At 41.5% G+C, this 23,186-nt stretch overlaps 1 protein-coding gene across 3 annotated transcripts in view; it reads left to right on the top strand.

Annotated features, from left to right (window-relative positions):
* Positions 1-23,186, top strand: part of MPPED2 (metallophosphoesterase domain containing 2) — a 120,111-nt gene that overhangs the window by 92,216 nt on the left and 4,709 nt on the right. For all 3 annotated transcript variants that reach the window (XM_054635019.2, XM_077179523.1, XM_054635022.2), the window contains exons 5-6: positions 20,208-20,323; positions 22,944-23,057. In XM_054635019.2, coding sequence (XP_054490994.1) covers positions 20,208-20,323; positions 22,944-23,057 — 230 coding nt within the window. The remainder of the gene's footprint in view (positions 1-20,207; positions 20,324-22,943; positions 23,058-23,186) is intronic.

Genomic DNA, 23,186 nt, shown 5'->3' with positions numbered 1-23,186 from the left:
CTGTATATATACGTGCATGCTCGTGTGAACAAACACCTATCTCACCACATTTCTGCAGGAGCTTTATTTTATATAATGCATCATGTCCCTTAAGGTACAGTAAATCTGGGGTTGGAGCCTTGATATTTTTTTTGTTTTAATTTAAAAGTTGCAGTGTGAAACGAAGCAGGAGCTCCTCATCTCCCTGTTTTCATGGAAGGAGGCTGAAAGCAGCACTTGCAATCCATCCCAGCTGCTTTACACATTGCACCCTCTGCAAAAAGGGCTTTTCTCTCTCTGCTGCCCATAAGGGAGCCAAGGAAACTGCCTTGCACCAAATATTTGACTTCTGAACAGCTGCATTTAGCTGCAGTGTTAATAGGCTTGCATGCACTGTGGCTAATGAAAACAGGTCGTGTTTGGTCCTGGTGCCTTGTAAGGAATAAAGTTACCTCTGTAAGGGTGTCATGGAAGTCATTGAAGCACTGCAAAACGTTAAATGCAGTGGAAAAAATGACTGAGGGCCATTGCTTGTGTTTCAAACACTTGGCTAATTCATCTGGCCAAATGCACCTTGCAATGAAGGTGGCAACTAGGCAGAGGCACAACAGTGAATTATGAATTCTATAAATTTTATAATTGAACTTATAATTTATTATATTTAATTTATTATATTTCTTTTTATTATAATTTATTATATTTAATTTGTAAATGAAATGATAATTGATAAATAAATATATAAATTCAATTTAATTCAGTTATATAAATTAAATTTAATCTATAAACTAATTTATAAATTACAATTTATAATCAAAATTTCTACATTTATAAAGAAATATTTATATTTTTATAAATATAGATATTTATTATATCTATATACAATTATATATAATATATAATATATTATTATACTATAAATATAAATGTTTATATTATTTCTAAATATAGAACAAAATGTTTGAATTCTAACTTATAATAGAAATTTTTATAATAGAATTTAAATTCTATTATAAATAGAATAAATAAATAGAATAAATAGAATAAATAGAAATTTCAGGCAGAAATCGAGCTGCTGTAACAATTAGGTGAACAAAGTTTGGTAGGGCTTGTAGGTTTTGATGTGCAAAGTGTGTCAAACTCCTTCAACATGCCAAATCCTCGTGCTGATTTCATTGCTAGATTGCAGCCTCTTGCCTATTTATGTGTAGATATGAGAAAATTGAGTGTGCTGCATATAAGGATAATAATGTTGCATGTAAGTGTAATAGAGGCACTGTGTTTCTGCATGCATGCACAGGGGTACTGGCCTTGTGTGTAGGACATGTTGAGGCTGTTTCTCTAGTTTTCTGTTTGGTTTTTAAGCAATTTTTTGTTCATTCTTCCTGAACTGAGCTTTCTGAACAAAGTTTTTTTCCACCGCTTGCATCGGTTCAAATAGAAGTCAGAGTAAAATATAATGTACACCTTAAATATACAGGTTAAAATATTACTGGAGTATTGTATGGACTGAATTCACCATCCCATCTGTCTTCCCTTTCCCTTTGGCTCTCAGGTGTGGCAAGGGAAGCTGAGCTAAGGAGAAATCCAAGCTTGCATGGCTGTAAGGAAATGGCTGTGGGAGTGAGGGGGGCAGGAGTGATCTCCTGCATCCCTGGCAGAGCAAGGTTTCAGGGGGATCCCACCATGCTCTGAAAATACACCCCCAAAATATGGTGTGCCTCATTTGTGTCATCTCAGCCCTGGGGAATTCTGGCCACATGGGGCCTCGGTTTTGTACTTTTAAAGAAAAGAGTCGTGCAGATGAACTTCTGCAGGGGAACGTAGCCAAAATACGGTGCAAGGTTTGAATTTTAGCCTACCTTCCACTAAAAAGTTTGTTTCCTAATGCTCATAAAAGACACCACGGTGACCTCTGGGCTTTATTGTGCCAGTCAAAATGATTTCTTGTGATGACAAAGGCAGGGGAAGGCTGAGCAACAGCTTGGCTTGGGGAATGGAAGGCAGCAGGGCCTTCTAGAGAGGGTAGGATGCAAATTTTTAAAGGAGATGCTGCTAACAGAAATGCACCTTCTCGTGCCTTCTGTGCTCTCAGCAGCAAAGCAATACCAAAGAGCAGGACAGCAAGAGATGAACTTATTGAAAAATAAATCATGGGTGAAATTTCCAACCCTGGCTTGGCTGAGAGCAGCATTTCACACACTGGTGTGGGGGTTGCTCCATCCCATCCCAATGCTCCCTGCTCCTCTCAGCACCACACAGGAGCAGGCACTGCAGGATTTAGCAAAGAGAAAAGCCCAGTTCACAGTTGGAAGTTGCCCACTGTATTTGGTAGGAATTTGTAAGTTATGGCAGTAAGAAATTTTCCTGTGCTCTCCCCCCTGCTGCCACTGAAGGGATGCCTGTAGGTTCTGAAATCACTGGGAGCAAGAGGCATCATCTCCTACAAAAATGTTTTCTGAAGGGTTTTCTAGTTTTTTTACCACTATCATCTAGGTCTCAGTCTATTAATCCACATAAAATATGTATTATGGCCACGTGACTTAATCTCCTGTATCCCAGGGTGTTTGTTGCTGTCAGAATCTGATAACCTGTGGTAAGAAAGCAAAAAAATATTTGCAAGATTTGACCCTTAGTGGTGTTTTTAAAAAAGTATTTATATGAGTATTTAAATGAGTATAAATATACATGCATACAAATATTTGCAAGATTTGACCCTTAGTGGTGTTTTTAAAAAAGTATTTATATGAGTATTTAAATGAGTATTTATATACATAGATACAAATATTTGCAAGATTTGACCCTTAGTGGTGTTTTTAAACAAGTTTTTATATGAGTATTTATATACATGCATACACATATTTGCAAGATTTGACCCTTAGTGGTGTTTTTAAAAAAGTTTATATATGAGTATTTATATACATGCATACACATATTTGCAAGATTTGACCCTTAGTGGTGTTTTTCAATAAGTATTTATATGAGTATTTAAATGAGTATTTATATACATGCATACACATATTTGCAAGATTTAACCCTTAGTGGTGTTTTTAAACAAGTTTTTATATGAGTATTTAAATGAGTATTTATATACATGCATACAAATATTTGCAAGATTTGACCCTTAGTGGTGTTTTTAAAAAAGTTTATATATGAGTATTTATATACATGCATACACATATTTGCAAGATTTGACCCTTAGTGATGTTTTTCAATAAGTATTTATATGAGTATTTAAATGAGTATTGATATACATAGATACAAATATTTGCAAGATTTGACCCTTAGTGGTGTTTTTAAATAAGTTTTTACATGAGTATTTAAATGAGTATTTATATACATAGATACAAATATTTGCAAGATTTGACCCTTAGTGGTGTTTTTAAATAAGTTTTTACATGAGTATTTATATATATACATACATACAAAGTTTTCTTTACTCATTCTCTGTATTTCAGCCTGTGTGAAGTCACATTATTGAGCTGTTACCATCAATACCTGGGAGTGGGCCAGGGGTAAAAGTGAATTTTCACATTTGCCAGGCATGGTTCATTGGAGAAAGCAGCTCTGTTGTTTTCTTGTGCCTTTGCTCATCTGTCATTGTGGCAATGCATAGTGACATTTCAAACTGCTAGCATGGAAATAAGATAAAAAGTGTTTGGGACAACTGGGAAATTTCATTTGGACAGAATGTCAGACCCTGGTCTCCAGCGAAAATACTGTAGGTTTACCATGTCCAGCTTTGAGATATCATTTGATGTGAAATTAAATCAGAGGCCAGCTAGGAACAGGAAAGCATTTGAGCCTGCCCACTTTTGGTTTGTTGTACACTTCTGGTGCTCCTGATGCCTTGCAGGAGTAAGTTACAGTGGAGAACCATTTATAGAGGTGTTTTGAAAGCATGATTCCCACAAAAATGCATTTTAATTCCTTGCCTGCAAGTTGGAAAAGTTTGTTAAGTCTCCAGAGTGCTTCTTGTGGCCCTCGTGGCTGCTGTGGATGGAGCTGGTGCTGGCTCACAGTGCTGTGAGTAACCTGACACTGATATTTCAGGACAAACAGGCACCGGCGTGGCTCCTCAATGGGTGCCTTACACGTATTCATAAGCTGTGCCATTCATTTCTCTGACATGGAAAAAAGGGTAGGGCTGCTTTCATCCTCCTGCCAGCCCTTTTATCTCCAAAGAATCAAATTTCAGGAAACCTTTCTGCCTAGGTCACCATTTCAAAGGGGCCTGTGATATTTTTCAAAGTTTAACATCTTAATTCTCGTCATTTGAATTTCTTTTCCCACAGAGAAGGGAAAACAAAGAAGCCCCCCCCAAAACAAAAGAGAAACCAATGAAAAAACCTAAAGCAAAACACAGGTTTGGAGACGTGGGGCTTAGTAAAAATGTCTTTAGTGGTACTTCACTTCCTACTATTGAGGACAGCACATTGTTAGAGCTGGTGCAGTGTTTATACACTTTGTGGTTATGGCTGCAGTCAGGGCTATTGTTGAAGGATGTTATACAGACATTTATCATGGCATGTCAGCAAACCCATTGTAAAAATGTCCTGGTAGTTAAATGAGGCTTAGATTTAATGAGGCTGTAAGAAAGGGCCATTTTTTAATCATACTGTAAATAAGGTTCCTGTAGCAATGTCATTGGGATTAACGTGCAGGTTTTCTCTTGTTTCAAAATAAGAGCAATATCTCCAGGAGGTTGGGCAGGCATTTTAGGAATACACTCTTGCAAAGCTTTTGGAGCAGATTTGTGCTCATGGTTTGACTACACAATGTTTCTAGATGAAGGTGTGACATTACCAAAAAATTCAGACCTCACCTCCTATAAGTTTTATAAGTTTATAATATTATTATAAGTTTATATACTATTATTATTATTATAGTTTATAATACTGTTATAAGTAAGTATTTTGAGTTTATATACTATACTTATAACACCTTTTAATAATACTCTTTATAAGTTTATTTAGTTTATAAGTACTATTTATATAGTTTATGATGCTATTTATAAGTTAATAGTACAGTATAGGTAATTGTACTTACACTAACAGAATACTGTGGTCATGGCTAATTAATGCACTGTCAATGACAGAAAACCCTCTTCAGTACTTTTCTAAAAGATGTTCCAAATTTCTGTACTGCTCCATTTGCTACCAGTGAACTGACTTTAATGTTTTTAACACCACTGTCGCTGAGAAATACAAACATGAAGCTCATAACCATTAAGATTTTACACATCAACATTTCTATTTCTTGTAGCTGTGAAAACAGCCATCTAAATGTTTCAAAGATAGTTATTTTAACTACCTTTTAGCTTCCTGCATTTCTTTTCAATCTAATGTATTTTCTGTGCAGTACAGGTGCTGTGCCTTATGTTTAAATTAAAAAGTACGAAAGTGTAAGGGAAAATACAATTTTTACCATTCAAAAGGGCACTGTCAACAGAAGATTGGGACAGGAAGAGTGTCTTTCTTATTCTTCATCTATTTCTTTTGCAGCAGGAGTGCATTGTTCTATTCAAAGCTGTACTTTGGTGCTAAGGCTGTGGGTTTTGCTGTCAGGGAAGCAGCCCCTGCCCTGAACAGCCAGTCCTGAGCCCAGTGCTCTCATTCTCCAGTCCCACATTTGGGCTGGTTGAAGTTTTGAACCCTGTAAAAGCAAACAACCAAAAAGTTCTTCCCATTTTTGTTGACAAGGGTGCTGTCAGTGGCCTCCCCTCGGGCTCATCAGGAAAAGAGAGCAGTGCCTGTGGCAGGGGGAGGCTCAGCAGAGGAGCAGGATGTTTTGTTAACAGAGAAAAACACCTTTCTGCAGCCTCTGGAGGTGGAGTTGTGCCTGTCCACTGGCAGGGGGCTATTATTGGTGCCTTAATGAAGGGATGGGAGTGTTTTTGGGCTAAAAACCATTTATTGCTCAGATAAACATCAACCTCAGAGGCTGGGAGATTTTAGAGGAGCAAGAACTCAGCCATAGCTCAGAGCAGTCACAAGTTTTTTCATTACAAGGCAATACAGAACTTTCTAATCCAATGCAAAGGTGACACAAAGTTTGTTTTGTTTTTCTAACCTATCACCTTGACTTCATTCTGCTGCACTGTGGATACTTGTGTCCAGTGGGCTGCTATGACATGCACACACACATGTGCTCCTCTTATAACATCTGAACTCTTGTACAATTACATTACTGCACTAAAACCCCTTCACAACCTTACCCAATGCAGTTTCTCACTTACTTAAGGCATATTCTTACTTACAACTATAGAAACATAAGTTTATGATTTTTCTGCTTTATGTCTGTGGACTTTTATTTTTACATCAACCCAAGCTTCTTCCAAGGCTGCAAATCAAACCCTCCAGTGTCTGTGGAAGTTTCTGTATTTCCATTTCCTCCAGGGGCAGCTGTTCCCAGAGGGAAGGCAGGGCCACCCCAGGCTCCTGAATCACCCCAGTCAGGGAGAACTTGGTTCTGAATCACCTCATTCCAGCTCTGGTACTGCTGCCTTCAAGAGGAAGACCCAGACAATGGAGAAAAGGAAAAGATAATTCAGGATGAGGATATTTTGAGCAGCCAAAACCACAGTAGCTTTCCTTTTCCACCAAGAAAAAATTTGACTCAGCTGGGGACTTGCATGCCCTGTTAGTGCCTGAGGTTTCCCTTTGACAACATATTTCCTTTCAGCTGCCTAAACCTTTTTGGGGCATTGCTGGGGTAGTGATTGCAAGTGCTTCATCCTACCAGAGCAGATTCCTGCAGCTCTCTATTTAGAAGGCTATTTAATGTTAGCTCTCTATTCATTTGGAAATAATGGTGTTGGGGGGTGGGGGGAAATAATTAAAATGGCTTCAAAAAGTAGTTAATTATAAAGCCTACCATGGCCTGCAGTATAAAATACATTGCAGTCTGAGAAATCATGTAGGGGAGCATTACTAAAATAATTAATTTAAAATTTTACATCTATCACCCACACAGTAAATGACTTGGCTGCTGCTAAAATGAGTCCAGTGCCCTTCAAAAACTGAGCATCTCTTATATCTCCCACTCACTCCCTTTTAGATATATCCTGGTTGGCTTCTTTACTCTGGGGTGGCAATTTGTGTTAAGAACATCAATTTTGGAGAGAGGCTTTGGGCAAGAAATGCAATGCTCTGTGTGTTGATTTTAGCATTATTTTAGCCCTGTGTTTTTGGGGCCAGGGCTGAACCTGATCTGGCAGAGACCTGACTGCTCCTGCCTGGCTCTGGCTTAGCTAAGCCCAGCTCTGGGCTGGCCTGGGAGCATTTCCAGTGCTCTCAGAGGGCATCAGAGCTGTGCTGGCCTCCCATCGAGGCAATCCTGGAAGCTCAGCACTCCTGCACCAAATTTAGGGCTTTTTCTGAGCCCCTGTGTTTGCCTAGCAGGGGAGCCAGGCAGGCATTGAGTACAGCAAAGGTTCACCTCTAAGTGCAGGAAAAGAGCTGCTGCATTTTGGTATTTTAGGGGTGAGGGGTGGCTTTTTTGGTTTTATTTTTGTTTGTTTGGGGTTTTTTTGGTTTTGGTTTTATTTTGTTTGTTTGCTTTTTTGCGGGGGAGTTGGGGTTTTTTGTTGGTTTTTGGGTGGTTTTTTTGCTTATTGGGGTTTTTTGGGGTTTTTTTGGGGTTTTTTTGTTGTTGTTATTGCTTTTTTGTTTGTTTTTGTTGGTTTTTGGTTTGTTTAGGGATTTTTGGGTTTTTTTGTTCATTTGGTTTTTGAGACTTTTTTTTGGTTTTCGGGGTTTTTTTCCCCTTTTTTTGTTGTTGTTTGGTTGGTTGGTTTTGGTTTTTTGGGGTTTTTTTGTTTGGTTTTTTCTTTTTTTGGGGGGGATTTTTGGAGATTTTTTTTGCTTTTTGTTTGGGGTTTTTTGTTATCATTTTGGTTTTTTGGGGTTGGATTTTTTTGGTTTGGTTTTTTGGTTGGTTTTTGGGTATACTGTTTTTTGTTTTTCTGTTGGGTTTTTGTTGCATTTTGGCTTTTTTTTTCTTTCGTTTTTTTTTCTTTTTTTTTGATCTTTTTTTTGTAGTTGTTTGTTTTTTGGTTTTTTTTATTTTTTGTTGGTTTTGTGTTGGTATTTTGGGGGGGGTTGGTTTTTTTTTTGGTTTTTTTTTTTTGTTTTGTTGGTTTCTTTCTTTGTTTTTGTTGGTTTCTCTCTTTGTTTCTCTCCATTTTTTGTCGGTTTTGTTTATTTTTAACGTACTTTTGGAGACCCCAGCGTGTGTCCCGTGCAGGCTCAGGCTCTGTGCTCGCACTCTGCCCCTCGTGTGCCTGATTTGTGCCTGCTGCAGGCTCTGACACCCCGTGCTTTATCAACCACCGCCTCCTTGGCACCTATTAGGGCTGATCTCAGCATTGCTAATAAACAGCAACATCAAGGCCATATTTTCTGGTTGCTGTCAGAGCCCTGCTTTCCTGGGTGAAATAAAAGTCCCATTAACATGCTCCTCCTCATGGGCTCTGACAGTTTGATGAATTGGGCCCCCTCTTTAGATGACCCCTGCACTGACACGACAAGGAGGTGAATAGAAAATGAATCGTTTGCCCACATAATGGCCTGCTGCAGCTTCCAGATTTTTATCAGATCAGCCTCAAGTCCAGGGCCTGTGCTAAAACCCCCAGTGTACAGCAATATATGGCTGTGGGTTATGAACTGCAGGCTTTACAGCATGCTTAAGGAATTAAAACCAAACCAATCCTAGCCATGCTGATATATTGACTTCTTCTCTAAGAATTAATCTTTCCTTTACTCTCTCGGCCGTACAATACAGATCTAATTCATTTACATTATCAAATAAAATGACCTTTTGTTTTCAAAGGGTTTTTTATTGCCAGAAAATACAGTATGTTAACTCTGTGGTTATTCGGCCTCCCATAAAATACTAATGTAAAGCCATTATTCTAGTGCCACTCTATTTAAATGTCAGTCTGCCTTTCTGTTATAAACCACCAGTTCATAGGCTGGTAACTCATCAGTAAAAAATTTACTTCAGCTGGGAACTTGTAATATGAGCTCACAACTTTTCTTTGAATGCAGCTTTTAAAAAAAATTATGAGTATATAATATCCCAAGGGGTGAATATGTAATTGTGCCACTCCAGCTTGGCTGGAGCACCTCTCCTGCAGAGATAGGCTGAGAGAGTTGGGCTTGTTCAGCCTGGAGACAAGAGGAGGCTCCAGGGTGATCTCCCAGCAGCTTTGCAGTGCCTGGAGGGGTTACAGGAGAGCTGGAGAGGGACTGGGACCAGGGCATGGAGGGACAGGACAAGGGGGAGTGGCTCCAAAAATTAAATGTTGTGTAAACGACACAACTGTCATCCGAGTTCCTTGTTTAATCTTGAGGGCAACAAAAAGGAGTGACCCATTGCTTAAACAGATCCTTTTCAATTAAAATAATTCTCTTGTTTGCCCCTGTGACGCTGAATGCTCTCTCCAGTCTTTTCAGCTGCTTTTTTTTTATGATCCTTATGTTTTTCCCCTCTTTCACATCTCCTCTTTCACATCTCTCCCTTTGTGTTCATCTGTTGATCAAGTAGCTGCATTACCTTAATTGATTTGCTGAGTTGGCTCATACATGAGACAGCTCCTCCAGGTAACAACCTGGAAATGTTTGCTCACATTGCTGTGGCCATGCTTGAGAGCTGCTGCACTTGGAGCCCTCGTTGGTTTGGGAGTGCACTGAGCCATTTCTGCAAGCTGTATTTCAGTTCCCCTGATACGAGCAGAGCAGCAGGGAATGAATGTTTATTTATGTTATACATATATATAAATATATCCACGCCCAAGTGCACGTGTTGTATGCACCAGGTGTACATCAGGTGTGGGATTTTCTGTCTGTGTGGACTTTGCTTGCAGTTGAGTCTCCTGAGGGTTCCTGAGCTGAGAGGGAGGTGTGCTGTGCATTTTGAGACCCATGATCATCCCTTTCCCCAGATGGCTTTGCAGAGGATGTTTGTTGGGAGGCAGAATTTGGCAGATGAGGTAGCAGTGGGTTTTGATGAAGACTGGACAGGAGCTTTAACTTTCCCTTCCTGCAGGCTCCAAGGCTGGATCACGTTTTTCAGCAAAGGTGGAATTTTGAGTATGCCAGGTGTTGAATTTCTGCATGAAGCAAGGTCTGTAATAAATGAAGACAATGAACCAACCTGCATAGCTTTCACATGAGTGACACTTCCTAGAACTTCAAATTAAACAGAAAACCAGTAAAGGATGGCTTAAGACCAAGCCATGGTGTTTTGTACCCTACCTGAATGCCAGCTAAGCGTGTATTGTGACACTGGGAACTCAGTTTTCATCTGGTTAGTGAGGATAAGAGACTTTCCATCAAGAATAAGCTGGAGCGGAAGGGAGCACAGACCTCAGACAAACAAGAAATGCTGGGAGTATCCTGTGACCTAATTATAACCAAGTGTTTCCATTCTTTCCTGTAAATATTTAGAAGATTACGTTACGAGTTCCTACAATTAAATATTGGGGGCTGTGCGTGTTTGGAGGATTTAATGCATGTGAGCCTTGTTTGGTTTTCCTAGCAGGCATTCTGGAAAGTTTCAGTTTCTTATTGAGGAATGCTGGCCAGCATTTTGAGCAAAACATACATGAAAATAGTGGTGGCATTTCTAGATTAACAGCACCATCTGGCAATAAGCAATCTCAGTGTCTTATTTTAGGTCTCTGAATAGCTAAGAATAATTAAATTATTGGTAAAGACTAATGGTGAAAGCCATGGAGGGCAGAATTCTGTGTCTGCTGTCTGATTGACTTGATGCAAGTTTCTTAGGCATGTGTTCTGGCAAATTTATTTTTGGGTTAGCCAGCCTAGTTCTGCACCTCTGTGAACAGTGCTCTGACCAGTTCTGAGCCTGAATTATTGACTGCTTGTGAAGCACCCGACAGAGTTTTTGAAAGCCTTCAAGTTCCTGTGATTGTGATGGAGGTTGGTGCTTCTGGTGTTCCTTTGGGTTGGTTTTGGTTCATGTATTTTTTTTAGGAACACCAAAGTGGTTTGATAACTCTGGGAATTGGAATGGGAAAAGCACAGGCAGCTAAGACACACACAGAGGCAAACCTTTTTCTTTGTGATGTTATGTGCTAGGGCTCCTCAGTACAAAAAAGACCTTTCCTGTAGGTGTCATTAAGTGTTGTGTACATTAGGAGCAGATATAAACATATAAAAAGGTGCTGAAACACTGCATAAAAATATGTGTCTGGAATTTGTCTGGCCTGTGGCATTAATTAATGAACAAGCTATCACATCTGCTGACCCTCAGAGCCTTTTGGAGGAACTACAGAGACTTTATCAATGCTAAAGAATTCTGCTTTAAGGAGCATTCCAAGTAATTAAATATCTAGAGGTTGTTTCTTAGAGCAAGAACCAATTTCACTAACAGGGCAGGTTGACATAACTACTTTGGAGTGTTTTATTTGTTACACTAACTTACATCTGGCAACATTTCTTTCATAATTCACTGAAATGCAGCTTATTTGTTTTAAAGTCTGACGTGTTTCTGTTAATATTTTCCAAATGCTGCTTTTACAAGTATATAAAATATTCAACTACTGGATGTAATTAGACCAGTATTTTAGATTTTGTTCAGAAAATCTGTTCAGATGTTGCTGTTTTTACCCCCGTGGATTGAAGATCTGCACTATTAAGTGTGTGTTGGGGGACAGCTCTTTACTTTTCTTTTTTTTTGGGTTTTTTTTTTTTGGCTCTACTTTAATGTGTGTTGTCATCACAGAAGCAGGACTGCTAGTAAAAGCCTCTCCCAGACTGACCTGGGGTGGAAGTTTTGTCAATTTACATTTCCTGCACAGAATGAGAGGAATGTAGGAAATTAATTAGTTTAAGATGTAGTGCAATAGCATGTTATGATCACACTTACTCTGAGAAATCAGGCGTCCAAGCATCATTCTCAAACATGCACAGTTGTTGAGCAAAATTGAATCAAAATTTTAGACAGCTGGTTTGTTCTTTTTTTCTTTTGTTTCCTCTTTCCCTTGGCATGTCCCTGGGAGCAGATTTGATTCATGTTGTGGTGAGCTTCAGGAGCAGAGAGCTCCTTCCTCTAGACAGATACTTGAAGGTTCTGTGTGTTTTTACAAAGACCACACAATTTTGCCATAAGAACTTGAGTCATTTCAGTTCTTTTCTGTGCTGCAGCATCCTTCGATGATTCGAGGGCACGTGTGCCCTGCACTGGGATGCAGTGTGGGATTGCAGGACTACAAGGGCTCACTCCACAATGAGAAGGAGTTCTGCAAGTCAGTCCAGAGTGTACTCTGTGGGTCTGAGCAGCTGCCACAGTGCAGCACCCCCGTGCTTCATGTCTGGATCCACTTGAGTCTGGTCCTAACTTAAGCCAGGTCTGTCCTTCCAGCCAGCCCCAGCTCTACAGAGCAGATGTGTAAAGTCTGCTACTTGATTCTGTTCATAGGCCTTTGTAATTCTGTGCTTTTTAAAAGTAAAATGAAATTAGCCCTTGAGTCAAGTTTAAATTATTTTCATTTTTTGGGGGGGATATTAAAATATCTCCCAGATCTCATTAAGTAAAGCCCTAAATAAAATAATTGCAATGCAGTTAGGGATTGGGAAGCCCCAGAAGGTTTGGAGGAAATTTCCTTTGATGAGCAATTTGGGTACTTAAACAAAGGTTGCCTGGATCATAAACTTGAGAAATTCACCTACTCCCTTCCTCTCCTTTCCAGTGGTTTTGTCCACTGCTCTGCCTCATTGTGTTCTTCACTGCTGTGTCCTGCTGTCCTCAGTGTCTCTGTGACATCTCTGGGCTTCCCACCTCCTGCTCCTTTGCTCTCAAGTCTCTTAAACCCTGGTGTATTTTTATTTATTTCTTAACTCTTTTTTTTTTTTTTTCTTTTTACTAAAACACATCTTCCCCACAGATGAGTTTTCATAAAAACTGTGATGTTCTGGTATTGTTATCATGAATGGACAATCCTTGGCAAAAAGGGTGGCTAACTATTGCAGACATAGGGTGGGAGATATCAGTGGCTGGTGTGGACCATCAGAGATGAGAAATAAGTGAAAGGTACCCACAGATTTGGCTGTAGATTTGGGGACCAGAGCTCAGTTACCTGCCAATAACAGCTGGATCAGCCTGGAGGCAGAGATTGCAGACACTGAGAGAGGGGAGAAGCAGGAGGGAATTCTTTCCATGTTCCATTTTGCAGCTGTATGGATGGCTAAAGCTGCACTTGCTGCTGTCCTGTCACTGTTTGATGTGATGATCTGGTCCAGATCAGCACATCCATGGAACAGGATGTATGGCAGCAGTATAAAGATCCTGGATTTTTCACAGCTCTCACAGATCCAGGCCTGAATCTGAGTCTGACAGGAGTTTAAACTCAAACCTGCACTGGCCAGTCAGAAATTGAGAATTGCCTGGTGCAAGGAGGATGCCAGGTCATGCTGGCTGCTGAGGGGATCCTGCAGCTTCTCATTCCCTGCTCCCCAGGGAAAAGGCACTGCAGGGCTCCTTCCCTCCAAACTCAGTGCAGGATGGGGGTCCTGCACCTCCAATGCTTTGTCATTTAGATAACCAGAGGTTAGAGACTGTGAGTTAGAGAAAGAAAAAACTGCAAAGCAGAACCAATCAAAACAACCAGCAGGTTGTTGAGGTTTCAGGTTTTTCTGACCTTGTGAAAATAGCTGAACTATGTTTTAGAGACTTCCTGAGTGAAGTGCAGGCTGGTAATAAGAAGGTACATGGCTAACATAATTGCAGCACTGATGATTCACTTCTGTGAGAGCTTCAGCTGTTTCAAGATGCAGGGTAAGCAAAATCCCAAGGAACCAGTGCTCCTTTCTGTTCTGTGTTATTATTCTCCCTTTCTAAATGGGACACTGAGGCACAGCAGGTGAGTGCTGGTGGGAATGGCATCCAGCTGGAGCCCCCAGGCTGTGCCTCTCACCCACGTCACAGCACTGCACATAATGAGCACATTTAGGAAACAATTTAGCCTTTACCATTTCCTGCTGCTTGTTACATTATGAAAAAGCTTTTGAGTCTTCACTATAAAAAGGAGCTTCGCCCAAAAAAGCACTTTAGTGGCACCAAAGGCAGGTTTCAGTGGCTTTACAGAAGCTGCTGTAAAATGTGCTTCCTCAATGTGATGCCTTGTGCAGGCTGCCCTAGAGCAGGGGCTGGGCAGAGCTAAAGAATCAAGCAGGGATTGATTCAAAGCATCTCCTCCATGGATCCACCTTGGGCAGCACCAGAGCCCAGCCAGGGCTGCACCCAAGATGAACCAAAATGGCCCCAAAATGCACCAGCGCTCCCGGGCTCTCTCCCTTGGATCAGTTCTGCTCCATTTGCATCTTGCAGTTCATTGTCCCATTCCAGCTTTAGCCCCTGCAGTCCCACCCTGCTTGTTTTTCTCTCTCCAGCCCACGGGGTTTGTGCTCTTGGGCTGAGATTGGGATCATTTGTCCTTGGTGCCCAGCTGGAGCAGGAATTGTTTTGTCTCCCTGCTCTGTGCACAGAGCTCACCATCCCTGAATGTGAAGCTCAGAGCCACACACTAAAGCAACACAGAATGTGAAAAATAGAAAAGCCAAAATCTGAGGTTCAAATGCATTGTGCACTTGCCCTGCTCAGTGTTTTGTCTGGACGATGCCCCAGGCTCTCCCCTCCTGCCCTTGTCCCTGTCCCCGTGTGTGCATTCCCATGGGACAGTGTGTGCTGCTGCTCCTGGCAAACCCTGTGTGTGTGCCCTTGGGGACAGGGGGCACTGGAACCTCCTTCTCCTTCTCCCTTCTCCCTTCTCCCTTCTCCCTTCTCCTTCTCCTTCTCCTTCTCCTTCTCCTTCTCCTTCTCCTTCTCCTTCTCCTTCTCCCTGCACAAAGTCACTGTTGATGGCTGTTTTGTCACCTTGTTTCTGTGGTTGAAATGGCTCCCAAGGTGTTAGAAATTCTTTTTTGCCCAGCCCCATGACTGAAGAAGAAGTTGAGATTGCTCAGCTCTGCTTTTCAGGGTTGTTTATTTTCTCTTATCTGTTACATTCTTTCTCTGACCATCCTTGGGATGGTGTTAACTAAGAACTATGTGTACATTATTTACAATAATTTTCCAATGCCTATCACCTGTGTTAGACAGTCTGTCTCTACTCTAAACCAATCCAGAAGTGTCACCACCACAGCAGAAGATGGAGGCCAAGAAGGAGAAGAAGGACAGGACATGCCCAGATTCCTCCATTTTGCCTCTTGAACCCCCATTCTAAAACCCCAAAAATTCTACTTTTTCACCCTATGACAAATTCACTGTCATTCTACTCAAACCCTTGTGGCTTGTATCTCCTCACACAAAGTTGGGAATTGTTTCCATGGGCTAAAATCAAAGGCACAGGTGTTTGTGACTCCGTGCCAAGGTCTCTGAGCCCCTGCCAGGGTCTGGAGTCACCCAGGGCAGCCAGAGCAATGTCCTGGGCTCTGACAGCTTTGCTGCCCTGCAGCCTTGGCCCAGGAGTGCAGTGGGTGCTTTGGGGCTGTGTCTGTAGGGTGCTCCCATGGTTCCAGGGCTGCACATCCCTGTCCTGTCCCCCCAGTTCTGTTCTGCTGCTGGAGCTGCCTCCCTCCCTCCTGAGCCAGGGCTGTGTGCTCCCTTTGAATGCTGATAACAAATAGAGAGAGCATTTTGTTGTTGGTATTGGTGGTGTGGAAGTGCTTCCCACTGGGATGCCTTTTAGATGCTCCCTCAGCTGTTATCCTGTGCAAGGAGACTGAATGGGATTTTTGCCTCCTTCCTGTGCAAGGAGACTGAATGAGATTTTTGCCTCCTGTGCACTTTACTCATTGGATTAAAGATAAAATTGAAGCTTTCCTAAAAGACTGTGTATCCTTAAAAATGAATGAATACCTGAGATTAAAGACCTATGAGATAATTCATTTTTCTAATCCTGTTTAGAAGTAACTATTGAAATAAATGGATTTGCTGGTCGAGTTCAGAGGAAAATGTGAATCTAGAAGGTCTCACTGTACATTTACCTTTGGAGTTGTTGAGCTCTGAGGATCAGGTAATTAAATTCATTAGTCAAAGAGATGAAAGTAGGTTGTAGGAGCTGCCACCCTTCAAAAGCTTTAAAGTTGCAGAAGGAGTTGACATTTCTGTGCTACCTGGGTGAACTTTGGGCTTTGTGTCCCCTTTCCTCATGTTGGGAGTGTTGGTTCTGAGGTGAATGCACCAAGGAGCAGTTGTGATCTTTTGTGCCCTGAAATCATGCTCCATGGCTGTGCTTTTGTTGCAGGTTCGTTTGGGGTGTTTTTTTAATGTATTAGTAAAATAATAAAGCTGTACAGTGCTTACCTGGGAGAAGGGAGACCTGGTCACCTGCTGAAGCTGCAGCTCCCTGCTGCTGGAAGCAGATGGATTTGTCCAGGGATTCTCCCAGTGCACCTGGAAAAAATTCTTAATTTGTTAAGAAACAAATTAAAGATTGAAAGGAGGATGAGCCTTGTTGGGGAGTTTAGCATTCCCTCCCTCCTGCCACGATGTCCAGCAGTGTCTGCACCTCTTGCAGCACGAGGTGTGAAGATAATTTGCAGCCTCCTCCTCTGAACTGCAGAAAAGGTGGCTCCCAAAAGGCCAGGTGGAGGGGGATCTGTGGGGATTCCTGCAGGAACTGGGAGCTGAGGAGAGCAGGGATGGGCCAGCTGTCTGCCCCTCATGAGGATGTTCCCTGAGCTGCCAGGTGAGCTCCTGGGGAGCAGGGATGCCCGTGGGGGTTTGCTGGCACGTGGGGAAAGCTGTGAGCTGTGGTTCTGAGGAGCAGAGCCTCAGTTAGGTTCCTCTGCACATGGGCTGTGTTCTGGTCCATCAAACCTAAAATGACAAAATCATTTGTAATCTCTCATTACCAGTCCCTGGGGGTTTGCCATCCACGCCTCCCTTGTGGCATTATTCAGCATCATATTATCCCTAAAAAAAACTTGAATTTTTTTTTTATTAAATTCAATAACTTGCTGCTGTTGCCAGCTATACTTGAAAAATGAAGTTTTAGGAATTAGCTGAAATATTCGGCTCAGAGATCCATAGGAAAAAAGAATTAGGTCAGATCTGAAACATTGCTGCTAATGACTAAGTAGCCTTTATTACTTGTGCTTGATTGCCACAAGTGGGTATGTGTGCTTTTACCCCTCTGATTCTCTCTCCCACCCCATGGGAGGTAAGGAAAAGGGCTGTGGGGTTAAACCATGACAGTGCAGCCAAAATTCATCATCTACATTTCTTCCTAGACAGGAAGTGCTTTCTCACAGTAAGTAACCAGCTTGAAAATACATTGCAGGAGGCACCTAACTCTGTGCACAACTCTTTTCTTCTAAGTTATTTAGACTTGACAGTGACTCTGTTTGACTCTTGGGTATGCAACAAAAGGCACTAGCAGCAGTAAAATCTCCCTCTGTGACCCACAGAGCAGGCTCTGTGTTTCCTGCAGGAATTTGGAGTTTGCTGGGGTGACCAGCCCCTCCCAGGGCTCACAGCACACCGACCCCATCCCGTGCTCACAGCCAACACCAGCTCACCTTCCCTGTGCTCCCTGAGCCTGGGCCATGCAGCTCCTTGGCTTCTTGGTGCTGTTCTGAGCACATCCTTGGCTTTCTGGCAAAGCCTGAGCCCCCTCCAAAACAGGCACCCTCAGTTTGCCTGGCCAGCCTGCAGTGCTGTCAGGAGTTATGCACTGTTCCATGTTCTAAATGCCTGAAGCCTAAATCTGTAATCCAGGTGTTCTTCAGTCGTGCCTGCTCTTCTCTTTGATTTGCCCCTTTTGTATAAAAATCTTTAGTATATTAAATAAGTACTTGACCATCTTTTTTTGTGCATAATGAGGAAGGTTTCTCAAAAGTTTTCTTCCCATGTGGCGCCTGTTAGTCACAGCTAATTACAGAGGTTGGTGAATGAGGAATATATCTGAGCTCAGGTTCCCCTCCTCCTCTTTCCACAGTGCTTCAGAAGAAAATAAAATAAAAATCCTGCAGACAAATCCAGTTTTTTTTTTTTTCCTGTGGTCGTGGTCTCCAAAGAGCTGCAGAGAAATCACAGATGTGGTTTCACATTTCAGCTTTAACTATGTTGTAATAACTACAGTCTTATCTGCAGGAGAAATGCAAGTGGGGAAAGAATCATTAATTGACAGTGAAAAGTTTGACCCCAGCTCTGTGTGTTTGTTTGTTTTAAGCAGCTGAATGTTTAGCCAAACTATATTTTAACTTCTGATATATTTTAATCTCCATAGGTTAAAATCTAGGAATGTTAGAGGAAGGGATATTTTAACTTCTGCCTGCAGCCCTGAAGGTTACAATAATCTCCATGGGTTAAAAGCCAGGAATGTTATAGGAAGGGGAACTTAGATAGGTGTTTCAGGAAAGCAGAAATTCTTGTGGTTTAAAGCCAAGACCCAGCCTTCATTTTTAATGCAGCTGCACACAAACCTTGGTGGCACCTTGCTTTAAGCACAGGAGGGTTTTGGGGTGTTTTGGTGGGTGCAGAGCAAGGCAGCTCTGAGAGGTGGAGCCTCTCCTGTGGCTGAGCACACGAGGAGCCCACGGCTCACATGAAATGTTTGGCCAACATCTCATTTTCCTATCTTTTGTCAGTGTTCATTGAGGAAGTCTGCTGGCCTGAATGAGTTGCTGTGTGTGTGTGTGTAGTATGAGCATTATGCAGCAGGAGTACATGGGATATGTCTATTATTTGTCACAAAGGCACCAGTGACCTTCCTGCCCCTATATTAGCAGTGCCTGCTGCTTTTCCATCCTGCCAGTTGTCAGGAATGCAGATCATCCACAGAGCTGGGTGCAGTCCTCATTGCTCCAATTGGTGTCTCAGCAAAACAAAATGCTTCCATTATAAAAAAAATAAAAATTAAAAATTAGAGATGTCGTCTCAGCAGGACATTCCCACTCAAATGCGTATTTGAGGCTGGAAAAATGAATAATTTAGAGGGTAGAGGAGGCAGATTACATAATGAAATGACACAGGACTCGAATGATCTCTGTTTTAACAGGTATGGGTATTTTCAGGGTTGGTTTGTGGTTGTTCTTGGGCCCCAGTTTTTGTTTTCTGTTTTCAGAACTGCAGCACACAGAAGATTTCAGGAGTAGCCTGAACCTTCAGAAATATGGGCTAGGACAGGAGAATCCTACCTAGAACTTTCAGAAATATGACCAGGGCTAGGACAGGAGAATCCTACCCAGAAATCAAAGTCTAAAACTGTTGCCTGAGCTCTAGGAAACACACACACAGATGGAAACTCTTAAAATTAGTACACTACTAAGAAAGGTTATTGGTAACAAATCTAAATATTCCTGTGTTTCATCAGAGCAATTGTGTGCTTGTTTGATAGGGAAAGGCTTTGTTATGATAGACCTGTATCAAAAGTAGGTGTTGGAAAAGTTCTATGATAAAAAAACTATGTTGAAAAACTACTAGAAAATGTGCTTTTCATTGCTGCATGCTTGGGTTGGTGGATAAAATGTCTCACAACAACTCTGTGCTCAGCTGGAGGACACTGAGGGTGTCAATTTTCCTTGAGAAATACTAAATGGATTTTAAATTATAAGATGCCTTTAAAAAGCCACTGTAAGGCTAAACACTGTGTGAATGTTTATTTCTTTTATTATTTTTATTATGTTTTTCCTGCATCTCTAGGAGGCTCAGGGGTTCAAACCCCAGTTTTGTGACAGTGCTCTGGTAATAAAAGTGCTGAAAGGAGCAAGGTTGAGTTTAGTGAGATGCCGCAGTGGCACAGATGGTGCTGCCCCATCGAGCCTCTTGTTGAACTGCTACTGCTGCCCTGTGCTGCCAGAAACTGATTTTTGCCTCCAAAAAAAATGTTTGGGTTGTTTTGGTAGTTAGCATAGGGAAGGAGTTCTTGTGTTTGAACATTTCCCAAACTTTGATAAAAAGCTTGAGATTTAGACTTTGTTATTTTAGTGTTTTTCCCTTTCTCTCTAGTGAGTAAATGCCCCCAGGGCTGAATGTACTCAAGGTACAAAAACAACATCAGACATGAATCTAAATTCAAATGTACATTTTATCATATGTATGTATTTAAATCAGTGTGTGTTAGAGGCACCCCCTTCAAAAGAGGCTGTCTGCAGGTAATCCCTGAAGCACAGAAATTGTTTTAATTCATAAAAATAATGGACGAAGGGAAGAGATGTTTTTATTTTACACTGATGCAGTTTGTCTTATTTTCCCCAAAGGACACCATGGTTTAATGGATGGGGCTTTAATCTACCCAGAGGTCAGTCTTTGCTAGACAAGTGGAACCTTATTCCTGAGGGAATTGATATACTAATGACACATGGACCTCCCCTTGGTAAGTGAAACAAAAGTTCTGTGTGGTTTTTTTTTATTTTTTTTTTTGCATGAGAATTTTACTTTCGAAGTGAGCAAAGTTGATAGTGCTGTAAGATATGTTGTAATTGCACCCAGAGTAAAAGCTGTGCATTGAAAAACTTTCTGAAAGAAGTGGAAAATTATTATTAGGCTTAGCTGATCTGTTGAGTTTCCATTTAAAAAAAAAAAAAAAACTTGAATTTTTTTATTAAATTCAAGCTAGGGAAGATCAAATATCTGACACCATAACCATTATAGTATGACATTCCATTTAAGAGTAGTATTCATCTGACAACCAGTTTTCAATCCCGTATGACTTTTTAGAGATTGACTAAAACTTTTGAAACCTTTTCTCACTACAGTGTCGTGTCATTTTAAGGTTTGAGAGCAGCAGTCAAGAGTTTGGAACTTTGCAGTCACATCTTCTCCTTGATAATGTCCTTGTAAACTTAGAATATGTAAGAATAGTTTTAAAGGTATTAATTGGCTCATAAAAAAAATTTGTGAAGGAATAAAATTATGTTCTTAGATAATTGTTCCTAACTTGATCTAATGACAGGTGAGCACCAGCCTCTGAATGCATAATTTGTTTCTTCATTAGGCAGCTAAAGTTTCTCATTTAGTTGAGTTTTGCTTGTCTTGTCAGTGTGGATCATTGGCTGAGCTCAGTTTTTAATTTAAACCAAGCCCTGCTAGTCCCAGAAGGACCCCAGGACACTCACCCAGCAGAGAGGGAGCAGGGCTCACTTTGGCATATCTGAAATCCTTGGAGCCCTCACTGAACCCTTTTGGCAAGCCCCACTCTCCTGTCTCCCCCCCAGAGGCAGAATAATGAATTTTTGGCTGCCTTTGCTCCAGACACACGTGGCAGGCAGCCTGGGACTGTGGCTTCACTCTCTCTCAGGTTCACAGCACCTGAGACTCTTACAAATGTCACTTATCAGATCACCATGAGGAAGTGTGGCAGTGGCTTCGTTCCCCTTACTGGGAGAAGAGTGATTCTTGTCAGGGTTTTAGGGCTTTTGTCAGGGTTTTAGGACCCCAAGGGGGTCACACAGTCACAGGAAGTGGCCAAGTCACAGTCACTTACTACATTTGTGGTAGTGAATATGTAAAAATCTTCTCAGAATTGCATTTTAATCAAATAAACCAGCATTTTAAGTGTTTCCAGGCTGGCTCAGTGTTCTTTTAGAGCTTCTTGGTGACTGTGGAGTCAGGAATTAATGCATGTTTAAAAACCACTTAGTTGTGGGTTTTTTTACCACAATTAAGTTAAGAGTCAGCAATCCAAGCTAAGGGAAAAGAAGAAAACTCCAGAAAAAGTTTTTGACCAAGTACTCACTGCTCTTTTATATTCTGGTTAATTTTTTAATGCTACTTAGAGAATGTTGTAAGAAGATCAGCAAATTCCCTTTAACCTTGCTGGAGCTGCCAGTGTACTGCAAACCAGGGCCTTGAACAGCACTCTCTTAATCCCTTCATTTTCCCAAAGAAGCAAAGAAAAACCAACCCAAGTGTGTTTGTAATGTTTCATGGGTGCTGCTTTACATGGGTTGCTCATCCACCACTGGGTTCATACAGAAATACTGTGATGCTGCAGACACTCATGAGTGCTGTCATTAAATAAGCCTGCTTAAATTTTGTGTTTGAAGGAGATAATGAAGCTGTTTCAAAAGGTTGGCACTGTGTCTTAACTACAGACACAGATTAGGTGTCAGTACTGTCCCTAAAATAAGGGGCTTTAGGTCTCAGCCTGCATGACAACATTGATAAAATACTGATTTTTAAATAAGTGTTTACTTACTAATGTTAAGTGAATATTAAGGGAAGTAGAGCTGTAACTGGACTCTTTGGCCACTCTAAAATTTAGCCAAGCTCATTTTAAAGTCAGTAGAATGGTGCTACACTGGACGTGGCTCCTGATTTCCCTTTCATTTCTCCCCATTCCCTTGTCCTGCTGATGCTTTCCATGCCAGTCCAGCCAGCAGGCTCCTGCAGGGACTCATGGCAGCTTTTTACATTTTTCTGTACTGTCCAGAACACCAAGTGGCAGCGTGGTCAATTAGCACTGGCTTGTTGGGAGTTGCTTTGCAATTTTTGCACAGTGATTGACCTGATGCCTGCAGACCACATCCTCCAGAAGCTGTGGTAGTCTGTCCTTTAAATCTTTGGGGTTGTGTATTTTAAATCTTTGGGATTGAGAGGTGGCTCAGCTCATCTCCCTGAGCTGTTTCGTTTCTGGAGTAACCACGGAGCTGACTGCTCTAAGAGCCAGGGAAAGGGAAGGAAAATCTGCAAAATCTGCAGCAGTGCCAGGAAAATTCTGCAGCAGTGCCTGGGGTTTCAAGGTGGAAGAAACCTATAGTTCAAAAAAACAAATCACATCCAGGGAAAATATTAATGCAGATGGAGGGAGGAAATCTTAAGGAAGACAAAGTGACAGTGAAAAACATTTCTTAAAAGCCATTGTGCGCTTTAATGGAGAGGTTACGACTGGAGATAATGGAATAAGCCCTGTGTGAATGATGACTTCCTGAAAGAAGAGGTGAAACCTCACCTGAATAGGGGAAATTAATGCTCTGACTGCTTTTTGCCTCCAGGTTTTCGAGACTGGGTTCCCAAGGAGCTGCAGAGAGTGGGCTGTGTGGAGCTGCTGAACACAGTGCAGAGGAGGGTCAGGCCCAAGCTGCATGTCTTTGGTGGGATTCATGAAGGTAAGCAGCAGAGCTGTTCCCTGCTTCATCTCACATTTCCAGAGGCACATTTGGATGGTGTATTGCAGTGGGTAATGGCAGATTGCATTAAAGTAAGGGAGGGAGTTCAGGGAAGTGATTGCCTGCGTG

The sequence above is a fragment of the Agelaius phoeniceus genome, chromosome 6 (assembly GCF_051311805.1).
Source record: "Agelaius phoeniceus isolate bAgePho1 chromosome 6, bAgePho1.hap1, whole genome shotgun sequence".
Classification (NCBI taxonomy): domain Eukaryota; kingdom Metazoa; phylum Chordata; class Aves; order Passeriformes; family Icteridae; genus Agelaius; species Agelaius phoeniceus.
The sequence above is the reverse complement of the archived record's forward strand: the minus strand, read 5'-3'. Positions and strand labels throughout refer to the sequence as shown.